At 33.8% G+C, this 21,681-nt stretch overlaps 2 protein-coding genes across 2 annotated transcripts; one reads left to right on the top strand and one right to left on the bottom strand.

Annotated features, from left to right (window-relative positions):
• Positions 1-3,452: 3,452 nt before the first annotated feature.
• LOC122610116 (coilin) lies at positions 3,453-9,828 on the top strand. The gene is made up of 14 exons (XM_043783112.1): positions 3,453-3,793; positions 4,144-4,208; positions 4,304-4,555; positions 4,990-5,175; positions 5,318-5,444; positions 5,702-5,776; positions 5,856-5,927; positions 6,025-6,169; positions 6,425-6,456; positions 6,619-6,813; positions 6,891-6,962; positions 7,035-7,172; positions 7,479-7,656; positions 9,492-9,828. The coding sequence occupies exons 1-14, from the start codon at positions 3,599-3,601 to the stop codon at positions 9,680-9,682; spliced, it is 1,923 nt and encodes a 640-aa protein (XP_043639047.1). The 5' UTR covers positions 3,453-3,598; the 3' UTR covers positions 9,683-9,828.
• Positions 9,829-13,174: 3,346 nt separating this feature from the next.
• Positions 13,175-21,359, bottom strand: LOC122588265 (F-box/LRR-repeat protein At5g02910-like). The gene is made up of 4 exons (XM_043760404.1): positions 20,967-21,359; positions 14,287-14,964; positions 13,639-13,670; positions 13,175-13,295 (listed from the first exon to the last, which is right to left on the bottom strand). Exons 1-4 carry the CDS (start codon positions 21,357-21,359, stop codon positions 13,175-13,177), a joined length of 1,224 nt encoding a protein of 407 aa, XP_043616339.1.
• Between the last annotated feature and the right edge of the window lie 322 nt (positions 21,360-21,681).

Here is a 21,681-nt window from a genome sequence, read left to right as displayed (position 1 = left end):
CTAATTGAAACATGGTTTAGTGAAGCCATGCTAAAATTGATCTGTTATGTGTTTACGTTTTAAAATGCCTTAAAACTGAATGGAAGTGGCCTTATATAGACATAGACATGCAAGGAAGTAACCGCCACAAGCAATATACGAACGGTTACATATTCAAATTTTTGAAAATTTGAACTTCATGAAAGCATAACTAATATGTTTTCGAAAATTTGAACTTCTTATAAAAGTAACTAATCCGTAGACCTTCCAAGGAGCAATATTGTAATGATTTTTGGGCTTTCTTGCATTTTTAAGCATGCCACATAGGCAATAACTAACAAATTTTGAAGTGAGATTTATATAATTTAGGGATATAAAGCAGTAAGTAAAAAGGAATTCGTCATCCGTACAAGTAGCATCTTAATCAAAGATCAAGTTAAGTCAAATAGACAACTTGTCAACTTAAAAGGACTTGTCACAACTCACCAAGTTTAAATTATCGATCTGATCCTCATTCTTATGGTATTAGTAGAGTACCTGCGTAATGTGATGATGTTTGTAGCAGTGATGGTATGGTGGTGGGGAAGACTGTTGACTGTAAAAGTGGCGTTGAGTGATGTAGAGGACGTAAAAGTAATTGATGTAAAAGCTTAATGGAGATATTTTAAAAGATAAAAGACCGATAGCGTTATATAATCATTAAGAATATTTTAGACATTTTCTCCATGTAACTTTGAACATGAGACTATTCTTTTTTATAAGATAGTATAGGCATACCAAATCGTAAAATTATAATTATTAGTTTTAATACTTGTACGATGTACGGATTGACTATATATATTGTTCTAAACTAGCACGGTACCGGCGCTATGCGGCGGTGTTCGGGGCATCGACAGTGTGGTGGTGGGAACGACTCTTGGTGGTAAAGGCGTCGTCAAATGGTGTAAATAATTAATGTGAAAGTAATTGATGTTAAGAGTTAATTGAGATATTTTAAAAAAAACAGTACTAATAATGTAATATATATATATATATATATATATATATATATATATATATATATATAGGAAAAGGGAATATAAGGCTGTCCGACACCTAAGCTTAGGTGTGGAACCCCTCACATACTAATATTTTATTATTTCTTGTTTAATGAATAAATGCATGGGCCCCCATAATTTTTATGGATTAAAAAAACAATATGTGAGTGTTCCACACCTAAGCTTAGATACCCGACATCCTTATATTCCCATCCCCCTATATATATATATATATATATATATATATATATATATATCATTAAGGGTATTTTAAAATTTTTCTCTCATGTAATTTTCAAAATAGAGACTATTATTTTTATAATATAATATAGATAACATTTGGACATGCCACGTCACAGATATTTAATCTCTTTAATGATAATCTAATAATGCGAGACATGTATCATATCTACCAAGATTTAAATTTACTTTACCACTAGCTAATTAACCCGGGTTTAACCTGGGCATATCAATCAAAGTTTTATAAAATCGCATTTTCGTCATTGAAGTTGCGATAGTTAAAGAACACTCGTCTACTCAAAATAATATATCTTAAAAGTTATAATTAGTTTATTAAATCGCATAGTATGTGAATAATTAAAAATATGTTATGATAAAATTATTTAGACGATGAAACTTATAAGACAATGTATAATTTATTAGAGCTTTTTTCTAAAAAAAATTAAAAAATATATATCTCTAAATTTTTTTATAAAATAACAAAAACAAAAATGCAATAAACTTTAAGAATAAGAGTGTTTATGACATCATAAGTAAATTAAAAAAAAACAAACTTAATATTAAGAAATAATTTGGATGTGACAAATAAGCAATATTTATAGAATGATGATGTCACAACAATCCTCTTTAATATATATCTCTAAATTTTTTTTATAAAATAACAAAAACAAAAATGCAATAAATTTTAAGAATAAGAGTGTTTATGACATCATAAGTAAATAAAAAAAAACAAACTTAATATTAAAAAATAATTTGGATGTGACAAATAAGCAATATTTATGGAATGATGATGTCACAACAATACTCTTTTATTTAATATAAAGATTTGTAATAATATCACATAATCTAATGATAAAAATACGAAATATTTTATCAATCGTTTGGAAATCATGTATAAACTTTCTGCACTAAATATTTGTGTAGCATATTTCATTTTCCCATCAAGAATTACAATATTATTCCTCGTAAAATTTAGTTTAAAAATTCTTTTAAAACCATATGAATATAACAAGTGGTTTCTACTTAATCTCTTTTTTAATTTTACCCTTTGATTTTTTAGGTTAATCATCAATTAGGAAGATTAATCATTTTCATAATTATATTACAAGAAAAGCTAAAATTCCTCCTAAATATAATATGATGACAAATAGCAAAATCAAGGATTAAAACTAGGAAAAAAATGAACGGAATTCACATGTCACCATATTATAATTTTATAAGAATTTTTAAGCTATTTTTAAAAGATATATATCATTTTCCTTGTATTATTGGATTATATAAAGACATTTATTCTTTTAATAATCTTTCTTTTCAATATGAGAATTCTAACTTGTATGCTGATTAACATTTAAGCATTTAAGGTTTACTCAATTATATATAAAAAAAAGAAATTAACCAAACAATAAATATACACATTTATAATTTTTTTTTTCTAAAAGTGAAAATAAAACAACTGTTAGACACTAGAAAGTATACATTCTACTTGTATTAACTATAAGGAAAATGATAAATATTTTAAATATTAGTCTAAAAAATCTTCTTAAAATTATAAAAGGGTAAGATGTGTTATCCACTAATTATTTTTTGTTATCTTTTGCCCCTTGATTTAGCCACTTGACTTCATCTAATAGTTAGGATGATTATTATGTAAATCTTTTAGGAGGATTAATCATTTTTCCTAATAAGTGGAGAATGATTAAGGATTAATCCTTCTAACTCATTAGACTAAAAATCATCTTAATTTATTGGATGATGGCATGTAGAAATTTAAAGAAAAAAATTAAGTGAAATCCACTTGTCACATTCGTAATGTTTTAGGAGGATTTTTGGGTTAATATTTAGGAGGATCAATTAATTTCCTTAAATAATACAGTACTACTCTTTATAGCTCAATGACAAAAACACGTGTTTTACATTTTGCAGGTCTTGATTTCAAGATATGGGAGAGATAATTTAAAAGAATTTTACAAATAAAGCATTGAATGGAGCAAGTTTGGGGGTAAAGTTTTATCCCAATTAAATAGCGGTTTAGTTGTATTTTTTTTCCTAATACATATCCACTAGCTCAAACCTGGTTAAAACAACGTAAATTAAATCCCTTGTTACGAGAAAATAATCTATGACTTTAAAAAGAATTAAAAAGTATAAAATTTACTTCAATTAAAATTTTCATTTCAATATTTTAGTTTGATTTTCTATTTATTTTAGTGTAAGGGGTTAAGAAAAGGGGTATCACCAAAAGTTAGGTTTTATGACATGACGACGACGACGGTGGTAGGGTTTTAGACTGGTGGCTCACGGCGGTCCTCTATCTTTCTTCACCTCAGTAAAACTGTCACAAAATGCCGTCGCTAAGAATTCGTGTGGCTTTCGAAGACCCCTCCGTCCTGACCCAAACACAACGATCACAAGGAATGAGCAACAGCTGGATTCTAATCGAACCAATTCAACAGCTTCCGAAAATCTCGGACGTCTGTAATCATATTTTCCACATGTTTAGTCTTCACACTTCTTGCCCTAACGGCATTCTCCTCTTCGTAAATCCCTACTCTCTCTCTCTCTCTATATATATATATATATATATATATTTATCTGTATGTATCGCCGACACATAGTGGTTTCAGGTTAATATCAGTTTATTTGAATTTAATCCAAATAGTGACTATTATTGTTTGTTAGTTTATTTGTTTGAAGTTTTTTTAGTTTTATAGAATTCGGGTTATTATTGTTAGTTACTACTACCCAAATTGGTTTATATGTCCATCAGTTCGTTTATATATAATTAATTTAATTTGTTTCCTTTGAGAACGCCTAATGTTGAAAATAGGAATTCCGATTTTGATTTGAGATTCGGATTATGCATATTTACTGTTCTTACTTCTTGCAGATGGAAGGCTTTGTGTTACCACCATCCGAGTCAGCACGAATCTTGAAGGACAACGATATAATATGGTCAGCATAATTTCCAACTTTTGTGCTAACCGTTAACATTACTGACTAACATGTAGGTAGCTTTTTGACATGTCGACATGTGTTTGTTACTTCAGTGTGAAGAGGAAAGGGGTGGCGTTGGGTGAAGTTATTGAGGGGGCGGTTACATGCAATTTGCTAGAGCTTAATGGGATGGAACCTGTTGAAAATGGCGTGCTACTTTTAGCAAATGAAGAATTTGATAAGGAAACTGGTGGTTATCAAAGTGACTCCGAGGATGCTGAAGAGGAAAAGTTGGAAGTAGAACCTTCACCTAAAGATAAAGCTTCCAAGAAGAGGAAAGTCTCTCCAAAACTTCACAGCTCAAAGTAAGGCTTTTCTCACCCGTTTGAGTCATCAGAGATATATAACATGTAAAAGTTAGTGGGTTGATATATATGTGTGTGTATATATATATATTTGGTAATATTAATTGGTTGATATTTGGTATATGTACTAATATAACTTTACAGTACCCTAAGCTCTTTCAGGTGTGGATAGATGATTATATGTTATATAGTAGTTTGTTTTAGATCCTACACTCTTTGTCCCCTCACCTGACATTGCAAGACTTCTCATTTAGGGTTGTCCTGCCAATACAAACATGACTTTTAGTTCTATCCTTTATTGCGTTTTTTGTGACTTACTAGATTTCTTTAGCTGTGATTATCACAAGCCATTTGACAGATGGTCAAAGACATTCACCAAGCTATGTGAAAATTTGGGTATGTGGCTCACTTATGTTTGGAATTTTGAATCATAGAAAGAAGAGGAAAAGATCACTGATGACGGATGGTGTTGAAGATGAAGTTGCAACAGAGGATGGCAACTCTAACAAGGATGAATGTCTTCCGACAAAAAACATTCGCAAAAAAAGTAAACCAAACCAGGAGAAGAAGAGTGCTGGAAGTGAAACAATCACAGTAAAGGGTACTTCTAAGGTGAAGAGGTAATTCATAATATTTTTGTCCTGTATACATATATTTTTAATCTTTAATTTTATATTTGTTTTTTTTTTTCTTTAAACGAAACCTTATGAAAATCTTCCTTTAGTTTTTCTGGTTACCCATATTTGCTTTTGTCGATCATAGGAAAAAGAAACAAGGTTTAGGGGTGGTGAATGACGCTGAAGATGAAGTTATGATAGATGAATTTGTCAAGGTTAATAATCGCGAAGAAGTAAGACAAGAGTCTGCTGCACCTGATGTCGCTAAAAAGGTGTTTTCATAGTTCTCTGTTTTTTTTTTTATTTTTTTTGGGTAAAGGCATAATTCTCTGTTTTGAGTCAGCTTACTATATAAATGAATAGTGTTTTGTTTTGGGTGGTCAATTCTTCAATGCCAAGTTATATACAATTGAATGCAAACATAAGTCTCTATGTAGAAGTATATATCAAGCGTAGGTAGTGTATTCATGAAGGTCTTCTAGTAGTTGTGCTTACTGTGATACCAATCTAATTTGGCATGAATTACTAGGTCCCTAGTAGAAGTGCTAGAAGGAAAAAGGTTAAGAGACAATGGAGACGGGAACTTGCTAAAAATTCACAGAATGTAAGTTGTTATTATAAAGATATGTAAATAAACTGCTAGAAGAGTCTTTATTTCATTGCCGACAGTCTCAAAATTGCAGCCCGATACACATTTGGAACCAGAAATAGTCAAAGCTGAAAACAAAGAAGCTAATGGCCATCCAGATGAACTTGTAAGTAATTTTTGTACTAAAATGAATGCCTAGGTAATTTAAACAGGTGTTTTCATATCCACTTACAAAAGGTACTAATTTATCTGAATTTTTTCAGTTAAAGCAAGATCAGGTGCCTGCAAAACTTGTGGACAAGAATATAATTAAACAAGAAGAAAGTAACGGTAATGGTAACATGGATACTGAACTTGTTCCTCGTGTAGTCAGACCAGGACATATTCGCTTTGAACATCTGGATCAAGGTATGTAGTGATTGCCACAAATAGTTGCAGAACTTTTACTCTTTATGTGATCAAATTGGTCACATTAGAATTCGTTTAGTTTGGTTTCTATATAAGTTTTTGTGTGACTTAATGACTATAATCTGAAACAGATATGGTAGGATGCTAACAGCGTTCTTATAGCTTCTGATATATATTTGTTTGATTTTTGGGACTCAGTTAGCTTGTGGTATATTATTCTAGATGCTTAGAATATATTGTTTTTGTTTTTTGCAGATGAAGATGCAAGGGAGATCGAAGTACCAAATGTACGGTTCCCTCTAATTTAACTATATTTGCTATTTATTCTACTACATTTGCTACTTTTTTTTCTGCTTTTATTACTTTAATGTTTGAAACTTTGAATCTTTAAATGGCCTTCAAGTCTCTCTCTCTCTCCCCCTTAATTCATTTCTTAAATTTTGCTTCAGGTACCGTTTCAGTGGAATGGTATCACGAGCAAGAAAAAGGGTCAAAAATGGGGTATAGAAAAGTTTTCAACTTCTCAACAAGATGAATCACAAATAGCAACCAAAGGACCTTCAACAAAGTTGCCCGAAGATACATCAGTACCTTTGGTTGGCTTCAGTGACTTTGATCATCTCCCTCTCTGCAGTTCACCAAAGGTCTCTTTTCCTCTATTCATTTGTGGTCACACACCCACGTACACACATAAATCTAAGAGTGTTTTCACGATCCGCAGGAAGATGATGTCATTGCATACCGTCTTCTTGAGCTATCTTCTTCTTGGACCCCTGAGCTCTCTTCCTTCCGGGTACAATTTTTACTAGAAATGAGCCATTCTAGTGTTGCCTTTTCATTTAAACTTGACTAGTTGTAATTTCAGGTTGGAAAAATATCACATTACAATGGCAATGTCATTGTTCTGAAGCCGGTGCCAGAGTATCCCATTGTTGTTGACAAGACCGATGAAGATGAAGATGGGCCAGACAACTCTCTTTATAAAGAAGATGGAAGTTTAGAGGTATTTAAAAGTTTCCAAATGCGCCTACCCCTCTCCCCATTTGTGTTTATTGTGGTTAACGAGTTGGTTTTCAGTTGTCTCTCCTGTAGAGTTAGAGACATAAGTCACGTAAAATCGGTTGGTAGGATTGTTTGAGTAACATGTCAGATGGGTATATTATTGGTATGGGTTGGGTCTGCTTGAGTCGGAACCCATTTGACCTGCTTTCTTAATGCTTTTTCTTTCCTAAGTTGAAGATGAACATAAATTAATCATGCGTGTATATGTTCTTTAGATTTAAGTTACCTAAAATCAATTTATGTGCAGACCAAGTTTGAGGCTCTTGTTGACGTGCGTAGCTTCAAGCGAAGTAACTCAGATGCGAGGATAGCAGTCGCTAATGGAGTTAACCCGAATCCCCAGGGTGATGATAAGGATGTTGCATCAAAGTTATTATCTATAAGCAACAACAATAAAACACATCTCCCCAAAGATCCTAATCAAGGTATAACTTTATTTCTAACTGGTAAAATGCCTAGTGTCTATAAGACTTTAAACTGAAAACGGATCAAACCCTCCAGAAGGCTCAAAAGCCTAAGTGGTTAAACATTCCAAAAGGCTTGAAAGCTGCTTAAGTGTATTCAAAGTTTGTAATACGTTTCGAATATTCACACGAAAAAGAATCAGGTAGCAGTAGTATAGTTTTTAGAGAAAATTTCATTAGATCACCCTGAGGTTTGCTGTTTTATCAATTTTCGCCCGTCCTTTTTTTTAATTATTACTTCACCTTGTGGTGACTTTTTGTATCATTAGAAACCCCTCCCTCTAACGTCCTTTTATTGCCATCCGTTAACCTAGTCACGTGCATACCACATGAGGGTATATTGGTCATTATCCATTCACTCTCACCTACAGTTTCATTGATATAAATACATACACATAAATATATCTATATATTTATTGCTAGATCTTTGACCTCTGATAAACAAGTCCCACTAACACTTAATAACAACAACAAACAGTAAAAATGGCATTCAAAAGCAGATTCTTTTCATCAAAGAAATCATCATCAGATACATCAAGCCCTGAAGGATCCAACAGTCCAACTTCCAATCTAATTCCCCAATTAGATCTGACCATCATTTCAAAAAAGAAACAACAACAGCAACAACATCCCCCAAAATCTTCAACTTCAACTTCAAAAACCCAAATCAAAAAAGATTTTAGAGCAGCAACCGAAGTTCAGATTGAATCTTTGAGTGATTAGGCGGCTTCTTCTTGGGCTGATAATGTTGGTACTAGTACCATCACTAAACTCCGGCCACCATCATACATCACACTGCTAAACTCCGAACACCACCACCATCACTTAACTCCGAACATCATAACATCGCCCAGAAGCTGGATTGAAGTTATCATGTCATCTATAAACACAAGAGATCTAAATATAAAGAGAAAATATAATTACAAGAAGCAGCTCCAGCAAATGGCAGCGGCTGCCACTTCACCACCACCCGCCGTCGCAACCTACCTCCAACATCCCCTGTTCCGCGTACTTCTTCGCCGCAACCCGTAGAAGTGGTAATAAAGAGGCTTTGCTTTAATCGATTTTTTGTAGGTGGAAATGAAATACAAATGAGATACAGGTATTGAAGGAAAAAGGGGATGGATGGTTACTTGTGCATATGAGGTTTGGGTAATGGTAGATATAGATATACCAGATCCATTGTTTCTTTTGTTTGTTAAACCGAAATATATATGTGTATTATTTTGTGTATAGATTGATAGATGAGGATGGATTAGAAATTGATCTGGGAGTTATAAATATGGATTTATATGTATATTATATATATAAATAATATATCTAAAGAGTTTTTAGATCTAGGAAAGAAGATAAAAGAGGTGAAAATTTTGTTTAAGAGGTAAAAAGACAGAAACAGGTATTGTATGTTTAGATTTAGAAAAAAAAAGAGTTTTGATCTTAAAAAAAAGTGTTTTAGAGGTGAAAAGGACTAAAATACCCTCATGTGCGCTGCACATGAGGGGATTAACAGATGGCAATAAACGGATGTTAGAGGGAGGGGTTTCTAATGATATAAAAAGTCACCACAGGGTGAAGTAATAATAATAAAAAGGATAGGGGCGAAAATTGATAAAACAACAAACCTCAGGGTGATCTAATGAAATTTTCTTATAGTTTTTATTATCATAATTGACGCATTTGTTATCTATTCATTATTCAAAGTTTATCCAATGTGTATTCAGTGTTTGCAATTCAGCCCAACCTTGCTTGTTTTAAACTTTATCTATCAACTTATACTTTATTGTTTTCTCGACCAGAGGTCATGAACAAAGAGGGTAATACGTGGGATGAACTCAAACAGGCTTTAATCGCAAAGAAAGCAGAGTTGCAGGGAATGAATGCAGAGATGAAGAAAGATTCCGGTAGGAACAAATGGTCATATAGAGCCTTGAGAGGTAGTGCACTTGGTCCAACAATGGCAATGTTAAGATCTAGTAACAACATTTGAAAATCAATATAACCTGTTTTGTATCTATGTTTATGATACAACCAGTTTGATCCAATTTTGGTAGATCTGAATTTTAAGATCTTCAGTAGGCATTTTGTAGCTTTAGAAGTTTATATATATTTAAGACCATGGTGTTGCAAATTTAACTTGTTGCAAGGGTAATCAAGGTTTAAGCTAATGTATTCTTTTTCGTTGGTGTATTGTGTTATAGCTCCTCTCATTTCAAAGTTAAACACAACGTCGAAAGTATCATTGCTTTGTCATGTCAAACCAAGCGAAATACATGTAAACAATGTTTCTTGTTTTATTTTGTTTTCATAGAAGTATAATTTACATGTAAAGTTGTAAAACAATTCCCAAGTTCCCAACAAAGTAAACATATTGGCATAAATTGCAGCATTCCTTTAAACTTTCAGCATGTTATGCAATATTACCTGCTTTTTACTGCTACACTTGACAGCTCCAACCTTCAGTTTCTGTAAGATAAAGGGTTGTTATGCTTATGGGCTTATGATAATTGATAAGCTACAAAATTTTGGCATGTGCCTAATGCCTATCATGCTTGTTTCTTCATAAAAAGCTCATAAGCTTTTTACTAAGCCCCGGTGGAAAGTTTTCCGAAACCGGAACCCGTTATAGCAAACAACCGAAAAATCACATGGTTAACACCAGGGAAGATTTAAATAAAGATTATCTCCAAAGGCATTGAGTAGCTGTCACATCATAATATTATAGACAAAAAAAAATACCAGTAAATGATTTGTCAAAAACAAATGAAATTGTTTAATTTTTTATATGATGATCAAGTTAGAAAAATTTTAAGATGGACTAAAGTTTACAATTGTAAACAAAAAAAGCTTAACGTTTTACTAATATTATATTTTTTTTTGAAAGGTGAATTTCGCTTGAGAATTTTGTGTCGCGATTCGACAGCGGGAGGTCTAACATACGTTGTCTTAACCGGGTCCGCGTTAGAGAGCTCCCTCGAAGTAGAAATGCTTATTTCAAATACCCGATGGGGGGAAACCCCTACTAATCCGCCCGAAGGCACGACGATCAATAGGGGTAAATCCTGCCTCCTCAGACTTGAACCTGGGTATACCCAAGCCAAGCCTTCATAAAAAGACTTTCTATGTACTTCCTAAGTCTTGAACCCAAAACCTCCTGCTTGTAAGGCAGGTGCTCAACCACTTGAGCTACCTAGAAAGTATTATTAATATTATATACTACCGTTTAATTTACGTGGTGGGCCATTAGCCAACCCTACTCTTTATGGCTACTCCCGCTAATCATCTAGGACTACGAATATTTTTGATAAATAGTATTAGCCAACAGATGTGCAAAAACAGACGGTCAACCAAAATATTGTAAAAGCAGTCCTTTGTTAGTGGCAATGCCCTCCTCAAAATTTGAATTTTGTTTTATATTTTTAAATTTTTTTATAGATTTTTAAATTTTCTATAAGTTTTAAACATTTTGACCCCTTTTAAATTTATTTTTTACGGATTTTTTAATTTTGCCCCCTTAGAAATTTTTTCCACCTATCGGGTGACAATTAAAAACCGGACTTCCGACCTCCTGCTCTTGGGTACGCGTGTTTTGCAGCATTTCAATACTTCCAGCAACCCGTGATTACATACTGTAAAAGGTACGTAGCTCCAGTTTTTACTGCAACATTTAATCACGGATTGTAGGATCTCGAGAACATCCACCATGTAGCATGCCACGTACCCAATGCCGGAGGTTGAAACTCCGGTTTTATTTAGGTGGCAAGGTTGGAAGTTCCATCTCTGGTTTTACTAGCTACTTGTACAATTTTTTTGGTTGACTTTTGCAAATTTGTTTGGATAAATCATTATTTATCAAAAGAAGTTCTTATTCTTGCAAACCGAAAATACTGTGTAACACTTCAATTTTTACAAAAAAGCAAATAAAGTTTCTTGCTTCACTAATTAGTTCTGAAACTTCCATTAGAGAGCAGGAAAATTACAAGAACAAGAAGCAAACGAACTCAATAATAGTCATACACCTATAATTAGGTTTTAATCAAGATACAAGAACTAAATAATGGTCTCAATATTGGAGTAAAAAGACTGGATAAACTAGACAAGATCTCTGTCTACTTTGGGCAGAAATCTGCAACAAAACATTTGAACATTAAAATGGATAATATGTCTACAGAAATATAACAAATTTTACATTAACTCACTTGTTTACTACTCAATACAACATGTCACAAGTCAAAGGGTGTAAATATGAAATGCAGAGCATGCTTTGAATCATGTAGGATCTCAAATGGACAAGTGAATTTCAATCACAATATCAGAGCAAGTTTTTTTTTTTTTTTTAAGAATGGAAATATCAGAGCAAGTTTGGTCATAGTTATTTTTGGAACTGTTCAGATTAGGAACCCAGAAAGTGATTTTGCCAATTTTTTGAAAGTTGCATCATACAACTCCTTGAGAATCTCTAGCACTTGTGGTTATGCACCTGGTTTCAGTAGTCTTTCAGTAACAATTACAAACGCTCTTTTGGAATCAAGGGAATCTGATTCAGGATGGGTCAACAATACAGACGAGATGAAGTGGGTCATGTGAAGAATGTGGGGCATATTCTAAACATTCTAAGAGCAGGATCCGATCTCACAAGCACATTATACACTCGTTTTGGAGCTCAAGAGTTAACAAGCAAAACACATTCGGGTCAGTCACTCCTCATGTTCTTTTCACTTGTTGAATTAAGTGCCTCTTCAAAGCAAAACAGTTGAATTCACATTAAGCGATAACTAAACAAGTTTAACTTGACACCCCTTTACAACAATGATAAAAAATCCGACCTTTTTGTTCTCTAACATCTTCAAACTAATCAATCACATCATATACGATGCATATATAAGGTCTTCTGCAGGGGTGTCTCAAAGCCAAAGTTTCTTATATACAAGATCTTTGTTGACATGCCCACAAACCTGACATAATTTAACACGTGTGAATTGCGATCCCATTTTCATGGAGATCACCATGGTTTTTAGCAACATGATTACTTCCTTCAGAAAATGATCTATGAATATGATCGTAAAAGGGGCCGGGATATGTAACAGCTAGTTTATCTTATAACATCATCCTCGATATTCGAAAATATATCTAAAGTAAAGAAAACAGGGGAACAAAAAGAAAGAAAAAGAAAAAGGAAAATCAAAACTTTACGGGATGAATATGTTGGTGCTCGGTTAATAATGAAAATATGAATGGACTTTGCTGAACCTAGTGGAGGCATGTGCAATGCAACCTTTCCAAACATACATTAGCAACATATTAACATGTCAAAAGTAATACAAAAAATATACCAGATATTCTTACGATAACCTTAATATAGAAGATAATTAGGAGTCTAGCAAACACCAACAGCAGTGTTTACAAATCCGCTGAGTCGCCTGCACTTGTCCCAACTTAGCAACAACGGACTGTAAATCGACCCAGGACGAGTCACCACAGATTACTCATTATCAGAGCAATCACTTAGCTCCTTCGAATTAGTATCATAAAGAGGATAAGTAACTTCTACAAGGTCGTTAGATGGAAAATTGAAAACCTTTAGCTTCCAAACCAGAGTAAGCCTGCCAATGAAAAATAATAAAATATCAATGAGAATATTAAAGAAGTGAAATAAGAATTGCATGATGCCTATAAGAATTAAAAAAGATATGGCAAGATGGCCGGGTTAGGTAACATGCTAGAATGAATGCCCGTTGAACCAGGTCATTTTTCGATATGGGTTAGGTTGACACAATCTTCTTTTAATTTCTAATATTTAAACCATTTAAACAATGATTATAGTTACAACAATAATCTAAATCGTTAAACAAAATAGAAGCCAAAGAACAAAAGAAGAAACAAACATTCATATCTATACATGGGATGCCTCGAAGCCGGACAGTATTCTTAGTGAGGTCAACATACATATACGATATACAACACTTGATTGGACACAGCTACAAGAACATAATATATTAAATCAAGAACTAATATCAAGAATAAAATTACATGAGAGCAACAAAAAGGGTCTCCATAGAACTTCTACAAGCTACACAATGAAAAATGACCCCAAAGGACCGAAAAGGCAACAACAGTATACAAATATATATATCTTTGCAAACTCAAGAACCCAACACCGTACAAAGTTACAACAACAATCAACAAAGAAATAGAAGGGTAGAAACTTTAAAGTGTGATCAGCTCACTCACATAAGTGTAGCTCTGTCGCCTCACTCACACTTGTGTGGCTCTGTTCCCCGACTCTATATAGAAGTTCTTAAAGCCAATTATTTTAACATAAATCACAATGATCTGTTTATGGGGATTGCAACAAGTGATTATGCTTTTGATTTTCTCTACTGGATTAACAATAATCATGTTTTGAGTTATAAAACTGATTATTGAGATAAGCATAAACAATCTGTTGCTTCAGGTAGTTAATTATCTCATTCTAATATTGCTTCAAAGTCGCAATATTTTATTAGAATTTAATCAAGTATACATGAAACAAGTGCTATAATTACTGATCAATAATATTCACAAATACACAAATTGCAGAAAGAAAACAATTACCGTATAGCAACTTCCCCCAACTTTGAGCTCTTTGACATGGCGAAGGCTTACTATAAAACTTTTATGCATTTCTTCGCTTTCTTCTTCATGTGTCATCATATCACGCCCGACCTTGATATAATCTAAGTCAACTTTGACTAAAGAAGACACATTTCGCAGCAAAATCTTCGATAAGAACAAACCACCAATGATTGTTAGTGATGAAATATAAGGAGCATTGATTTCAATAATACGATCAAGACCATCAAATGAATAACCATCGAATACCAAGTTCTTGACACTCTTGGAAGTAATATCGAGCAACAAATAACCATAACAAGAATTCAACCTCAAAGTGTCCAATAAAGGACTCCCCGATAGTATATTTGCAATCAAATCATGGTCTAATTTCCCATGTGAAATGGTTAAATGGGTAAGGTTTTTCCAACAAATCGGCCGGTTAGGATTGAATACGCAACCTCCTAAATGAAGATGGGTGAAATGGGAGTTGATGAAAAAAGAGTCGTCTTTCAATACAAACTGATCGTTGTTTAAACATGTAAATTGTAAGCGAAGTTGTTGGACTTTACAATTAGTAGCGAAACGAATCCAATTATTGACTTGGGATTCAAACTGGATATCATAATTTGAATGCACGATGAATTTAGTGAGCTTGTTTGATTGTGTTAAATTATACAACTTAATTGTTTGGATATCTTATGGGTATTGGTTGAGTAATAGGTAAAAGCTGGAGGACTACTTGTGTCAAAGAAGGATTCTGGAAGCTAAAGGACTGAAGATGTAAACAAGGAAAGAAGAAGGGCTGAAGAGTATTTCTGGCCGGCTATATATACTGCATCACTTCTCAGTTTTAGGGTTACAACACATTTTTATTTTTCTTGCCGTTTATAACCGTTAGAACCCTTTTCTCATATTAACACCATGGTTGATTTGATAATGATTCTGGTTATGTAATCTATTTGTCTTTGTCCCTTAATCTATCATGTAATGATAGGTTATTGTAATCTTTGTTTTTCTCTTGTTATTGTAAAGACTTTTCTCAAATTAATCTGGATGAGTAGTTCTCTCAAATTCATGTGTTTTAGATTCAATATTTCTTCATGGTATCAGAGACAGGTTCCAATCTTTTTGTCCTTGAAAACCCCTCTTTAATCCTTTTGAAAAACCTTTTTTTTTGAAAAAACCTAGATCTTTTTTTATTTTACAAATATATATATATACATATATCCTTTCATTATTATTATTATTATTATTATTATTATTTATTTAAAAAAAAATCAAAATATTTCTTTCTCTTATTCTCATATCCTTCACAGACTCTAATCTTTTATAAGATTTAGGGTCTAAAGGGTGAGTATATTGGTTGCCTTTTTCGTAGTTTGGAATTACTGTTGGAGACCCCTCTGTAAGCATTCTTTCCTACCCTTCTGGTAGCAAATTGTTCAATCTTGGTGTGCTCTCAAGTTGAAAGTTTGGCCTATCAGTTGGGATCTATGTTCTTTACTTATCTTTGTGTTGTTATTACTTGTGCTATCTGTTTATTTGCTTTACTAAAATGAGTATTTCTATCTATTGTGAGGTTGTTATTGAATCTTCTAGGATCGTGGTTAAGTTTTATGCAAGTTTTGATTAATATCTTGTCTGTCTAACTCTTTCTTGGTAAAAGAGAGGGTCATTGAGCATACCTGTCAAGACACTGAAGTGTTCTTGAATTTGGCCTCTGCTCCTGCACCCTTTAGGTTTTTTCTTTATTTATTTATCTTGTTTTCTTGCTGCTGTAGTGTGTTACTTGCTCTCTTCTGTCACTATGGATGGTGTCCTGGATGAAAATTTGAGGAATATTGATGGTTTTGTGAATGGTAATGATGAATATGCTCTTGGTACTCTTATCAGTAAACTTGATTTTGGTGACCCTTTATATCTGCATGTTAGTGACACCATTGGAACACCTTTAATTAACATGAAACTAAAAGGTACTGAGAACTACAAGGTTTGGGCATGTGCAATGGAACTTGCACTTGAAACTAAAAACAAAATTGGTTTTATAAATGAAACTAATTTTGTTGTTTTGTCTTGGTTGCTTGGGTCTGTGTCTGAAGAAGTTTACTTGGGAAATTTTTTTTCAAAAGAAGCAGCTCTTAGCAAGAGCTTTAGGAAACTTATGATATGATTGATGGCTCAATCATTTTCAATTTACACCATAAAATCAATTCTTTAACCCAAAATGGTAGACCTATCTCTGACTATTATCACAATCTTAATTCTCTATGGAGATAATATGATGCTCTTACCAAACTGCCTACTTGTGTGTGTGCTGCTGCTCCTGAATTTAAATCTTATACTCAAAACATGAGACTTATGCAGTTCTTAATGGGTCTTGATGAAGTGTATGTTCCTATTAGAAGTGGGATTCTTATGAAGGTTCTTCTTCCAAATGTCAAAACTGCCTTTGCTATTATTTCTAGAGAGGAATCTCATAGGGGTATTCCTTCTCATGATTCAACTAACAAAGTCCAAAATTCTGCTTTTGTTGCAAAACCTTTTGGGAAAAAATCCTTTGGAAGGGGGCAGGGTAATTCAAACTGGAATCAAAACTCCTTTAATCATCAAAACTCTTTCAATCCTCAAAACACCTTTAATATTCAAAACTCATTTAATCCTCAAACTAGAGGTCCAAATCTTTCTCTAAAATGTGATAACTGTCATAAGTTTGGTCATACTAAAGATAGATGTTATGGTTTGGTTGGAAACCCCAACAGTCATACCAAGAGGCTTGTTTATCAGAATTTTGTCAGGAAATCTTCTAACCATTCTGGTGTTGAGCATCAATACTCTAAACTTTCTGCATCTTCCACTGATGCTGGTCCTTCTAGCACACCTTTCAGTAATGAACAACTTACTTATCTCATGAATATGCTTGGTGAAAAATCCTCAAAACCTGCTCATTCCAACATGGCAGGTACATTTTTTAACTCAAACAACTTCTTCAATGCAAATTTTAGCAGATTTTTCTGTTTTAACTCTTCTAATAATCACAATTCTCCTACCAAATCTTCTTGGATAAATGATTCTGGTGCTACAAAACATATGACTTGTTGTGAGCATTTGTTATTTAATGTTGTGGATGTCTCTAAACTTGGGATGACTGTTGGTCATCCTAATGGTACACAAGCAAAAGTTCTTAAAATTGGGAATATGAGATTGTCTGACAACATTACTCTTTTTAATGTGCTTTATGTTCCTGAATATTGTGTCAACCTTCTTTCTGTGCATAACTTGGCTAGAGATAGCAGATTATTTGTTACCTTTGATGAACATATGTGTTATATTCAGAATTTGAAGACAAAATCCCTCCTGGGACTGGTAAAGAGGTTGGTTACATTTCTGTTAATTGTGTTGTCTCTACTTGTTACATTTCTGTTAATACTTGGCATCATAGACTTGGTCATCCTGCTGACCAAGTCCTACACATTTTGCAGAATCAACTTGATATTAACAAGAACCCTAATACCTCTCCTTGTTATATCTGCCATAAGGCAAAACAAGTCAGGGAACCTTTTCCCTTGAGTAATCACCAAAGCAAAGCTTTGGGTGATCTTATTCACCTTGACCTTTGGGGACCTTACAAGGTTTAAAGTAAGGAAGGTTTTAAATACTTCCTTACCATTGTTGATGACTATTCTAGAGCTGTGTGGGTATTCATGCTAAAGGCAAAGGATCAAACCTTTGAAACAATTATAACCTTTCATAATCTGTTCAAAAACCAATTTCAAACTTGTATTAAAAGTATGAGAACAGACAATGGGACTGAATTTGTTAATCATAGAATGAATAATTTCATAAATCAAAATGGTATTTTGCACCAAACCTCTTGCCCTTATACCCTACAGCAGAATGGAATTACTGAAAGCAAACATAGGCACCTTTTGAATGTGTCAAGATCCCTTATGTTTCAAGGGGGGGGGGGGGATCCCTCTTTATATGTGGCCTGAATGTGTTCTAACTGCTACTTATCTTATTAACTGGCTTCCCTCTTCTATTCTTGGTGGTAAATCTCCATATGAGATGGTTTTTAATTGAAAACCTAATCTGTCCTTTTTGAGAGTTTTTGGTTGTCTTTGTTTTGCCACTATCTTAAATAATTCTGATAAATTTAGTTCTAGGTCAAATAAATGTGTCCTTATTGGATACTCTGATAATAAGAAGGCCTACAAACTTCTTTGTCTTGAAACCAAAAACACCCTTTATTCAAGGGATGTTAAGTTTTATCAAAACATCTTTCCTTTTAAAAACAATAATGTTGAGTATGTCAGTGATACTCCCACTGTTACACACTTAAACTTTTTTGACAAATACTTAGATGACCAAAACTCTCCAAGTCCCAATGATGATAAGAGAGGTGCATCATATAGTGATGGCATTAGGTCTTATGATCCTAGTAGTACTTCAAGAGCTGCCAGTGAGTCTGGTAGCACAATTAGAGCTGCTAGTGATCAAGACCCTCATGCAACACTTATTGGTGAGAATGACCATTCTGAGGGCAATGATATACCATCTCTTGTGACTGACCATTCTGAACCTAATTATGTGACCAATCCTAGAAGGTCTAGCAGAGTTACAAGGACTCCAAAAAACCTTGATGACTTTATCTTAGACACCAAGACCTCTAAAACCAAACATGGCATTGCCAATTATGTGAATTATGCTAACTTAAACTCTGAAAACTTGTGCTTTGTGTCTAATTTAAACAAACTGGTTGAACCCAATAACTTTGATGAAGCCTGCAAAGACCCACTTAGGGTTGATGCAATGAATTCTGAAATGGAAGCCCTTTATAAGAACAACACTTGGAATTTGACACACCTTCCTGACCATAGGGAGCCAATTGGATGCAAATGGGTTTATAAAATAAAATACAAGTCTAATGGTGAAGTTGATAGGTATAAGGCTAGGTTAGTGGCCAAAGGTTATGACCAAAGAGCTGGAATTGACTTTGATGAGACATTCTCTCCTGTTGTTAAAATGGTCACCATTAGATGCTTGATTGCTATTTCTGTTCAATATAATTGGCCTATAATTCAACTTGACATTAACAATGCTTTCTTGTATGGTGACCTTGTTGAGGATGTCTACATGACAACACCACCTGATTACCATTCCAGTTCTGATCCTAGGGTGTGTAAACTTGTTAAATCTTTATATGGGCTCAAGCAAGCACCTAGAAAATGGAATGAAAAGCTTACATGTTCCTTGCTTGAGATTGGCTTTATTCAAAGCAAAAGTGATTATTCCTTGTTTACCAAAAATTCTGGTAATAGCTTTGTGGCTTTACTTGTCTATGTTGATGACATTGTTATTACTGGCAACTCAATTCATGAAATTGATAAATGCAAACTGTTTCTTAAGTCTAAATTTTCTATAAAAGACTTGGGAAAATTGAGATACTTTCTTGGTATTGAGGTTTTAGATTGTAATGAAGGTATATGTATGTCTCAAAAGAAATACTGCTTGGATTTGTTGACTGAATTTGGTAATGCTTGCATGTAAACCTACTCAAACACCTATTGAGTCTAATCTGGTACTCAATAATGATGATGAAAATGATAAGCCTTTGGAAAACATCACTAAGTACTAGAAGTTAATTGGAAAACTCATTTACTTAACTTTAACTAGGCCAGATATCTCTTATACTGTCCATATACTTTGTCAGTATATGCATGATCCTCATATGTCACATCTTAGATTGGCTTTGAGGGTGATGAGATATCTAAAGAACTCTCCAGGTAAAGGTATTCTCATTAAAAGAAACTTTCCTCTTACTCTGTCTGCTTATGTTGACTCTGACTGGGCCAAGAAGGCAACCGCCAGAAAGAGCATCACTGGTTTCATTCTTTTCTTAGGCAGTTGCCCCATTTCTTGGAAGAGTAAGAAACAACAAACAATCTCTAGATCTTCTGCTGAGGAAGAATTTAGAGCTCTAGGCGCTGTCACATGTGAAGTCATATGGGTTTTAAAGATTTTGGAAGAACTTGGTATACATAAAATTGAACCTGTAAAGGTATTTTGTGATAGTAAAGCTGCAATTCAAATTGCAGCCAACCCTGTCTTCCATGAGAAGACAAAACATTTTGAAATTGATCTCTTTTTTACTAGAGAAAGATACTTCAAGGGGTAATACAAACTGTCAAGATTACCTCTGAAAATAACCTTTTTGATATCTTCACTAAGGGACTGCCATTAGATCAACACAAATTCTTGTGTTCTAAGCTTGGATTGTCTGACCCCTTCTCACAATCAAGTTGAGGAGGGGTGTTAAATTATACAACTTAATTGTTTGGATATCTTATGGGTACTGGTTGAGTAATAGATGAAAGCTGGAGGACTACTTGTGTCAAAGAAGGATTCTGGAAGCTAAAGGACTGAAGATGTAAATAAGGAAAGAAGAAGGCTGAAGAGTATTTGTGGCTGGCTATATATACTGCATCACTTCTCAGTTTTAGGGTTACAACACATTTTTATTTTTCTTGCCGTTTATAACCGTTAGAACCCTTTTCTCATATTAACACCAAGGTTGATTTGATAATGATTCTGGTTATGTAATCTATTTGTGTTTGTCCCTTAATCCATCATCTAATGATAGGTTATTGTAATCTCTGTTTTTCTCTTGTTATTGTAAAGACTTTTCTCAAATTAATCTGGATGAGTAGTTCTCTCAAATTCATGTGTTTTAGATTCAATATTTCTTCAGATTGGCATTGAGTTAGGGTTTTATCAACACACATAAAGAAATCGGGTATCGGTCTAAGGTAAGAACTAAAATCTGAAGGCAAGAACTTTCTGAAACAATAATCATAGAAAAAAAGACAAGGAACAAAAGGCCAAAGATGTTGCCAACGTTTGGAGAGGGTACCTATTTTGATGGCGTCTTTTGTGGAGTCTAAACGAGAAAGGATTTCGTTGATAATCAAACCATCTGGTAATAAGCTTATTCTATCTCCTTCTTCTTCTTCTTTTGGGTAAAATGTTTTTCTCGGTTCTGGAGGTTGTTCGTCTTCTTTTTCCTTAACTTCCATGGCATCAACATAGTGAGTGAGTGAGCTTTTGTTGGTTGAAAATGCTGCCAGCCAAAGTTTTGCCCAAATGTGTATGAGAAATAAATTAGGGTTTTCTTTTGTCCACGTATATACACTCCTAGCCTTAAGTTAAACTGTTAAAGTGTGGTTATTAATAGGGGTGTAAATAAGTCAATCCTGCTCGCGAATTATTCGAATTCAATTCGGAAAAAGCTCGTTTCGAGCCGAGCCTAAACGAGCTCGAGTCGAATTCGAGCTTCACTATTGACTCGTTTACTAATCGAGCTCGAACTTCGAATGCATAACTCGAATAAGCTCGCGA

Source organism: Erigeron canadensis, chromosome 1, assembly GCF_010389155.1.
Source record: "Erigeron canadensis isolate Cc75 chromosome 1, C_canadensis_v1, whole genome shotgun sequence".
Classification (NCBI taxonomy): Eukaryota; Viridiplantae; Streptophyta; class Magnoliopsida; order Asterales; family Asteraceae; genus Erigeron; species Erigeron canadensis.
The sequence above is the reverse complement of the archived record's forward strand: the minus strand, read 5'-3'. Positions and strand labels throughout refer to the sequence as shown.

Excerpts from the sequence above, each read along its gene's own strand:
- LOC122610116 (XM_043783112.1), top strand. The coding sequence starts at position 3,599 with ATGCCGTCGCTAAGAATTCGTGTGGCTTTCGAAGACCCCTCCGTCCTG. Across the intron at positions 4,209-4,303 it reads AAGGACAACGATATAATATG|TGTGAAGAGGAAAGGGGTGG; the intron begins GTCAGCATAATT and ends TTGTTACTTCAG. Across the intron at positions 5,777-5,855 it reads TTGCTAAAAATTCACAGAAT|CCCGATACACATTTGGAACC; the intron begins GTAAGTTGTTAT and ends TCAAAATTGCAG.
- LOC122588265 (XM_043760404.1), bottom strand. The coding sequence starts at position 21,359 with ATGGAAGTTAAGGAAAAAGAAGACGAACAACCTCCAGAACCGAGAAAA. Across the intron at positions 14,965-20,966 it reads TCCAGATTAATTTGAGAAAA|TTGTATAATTTAACACAATC; the intron begins GTCTTTACAATA and ends CAAACAATTAAG. Across the intron at positions 13,671-14,286 it reads TTGGGGGAAGTTGCTATACG|CTGTGTCCAATCAAGTGTTG; the intron begins GTAATTGTTTTC and ends ATGTTCTTGTAG.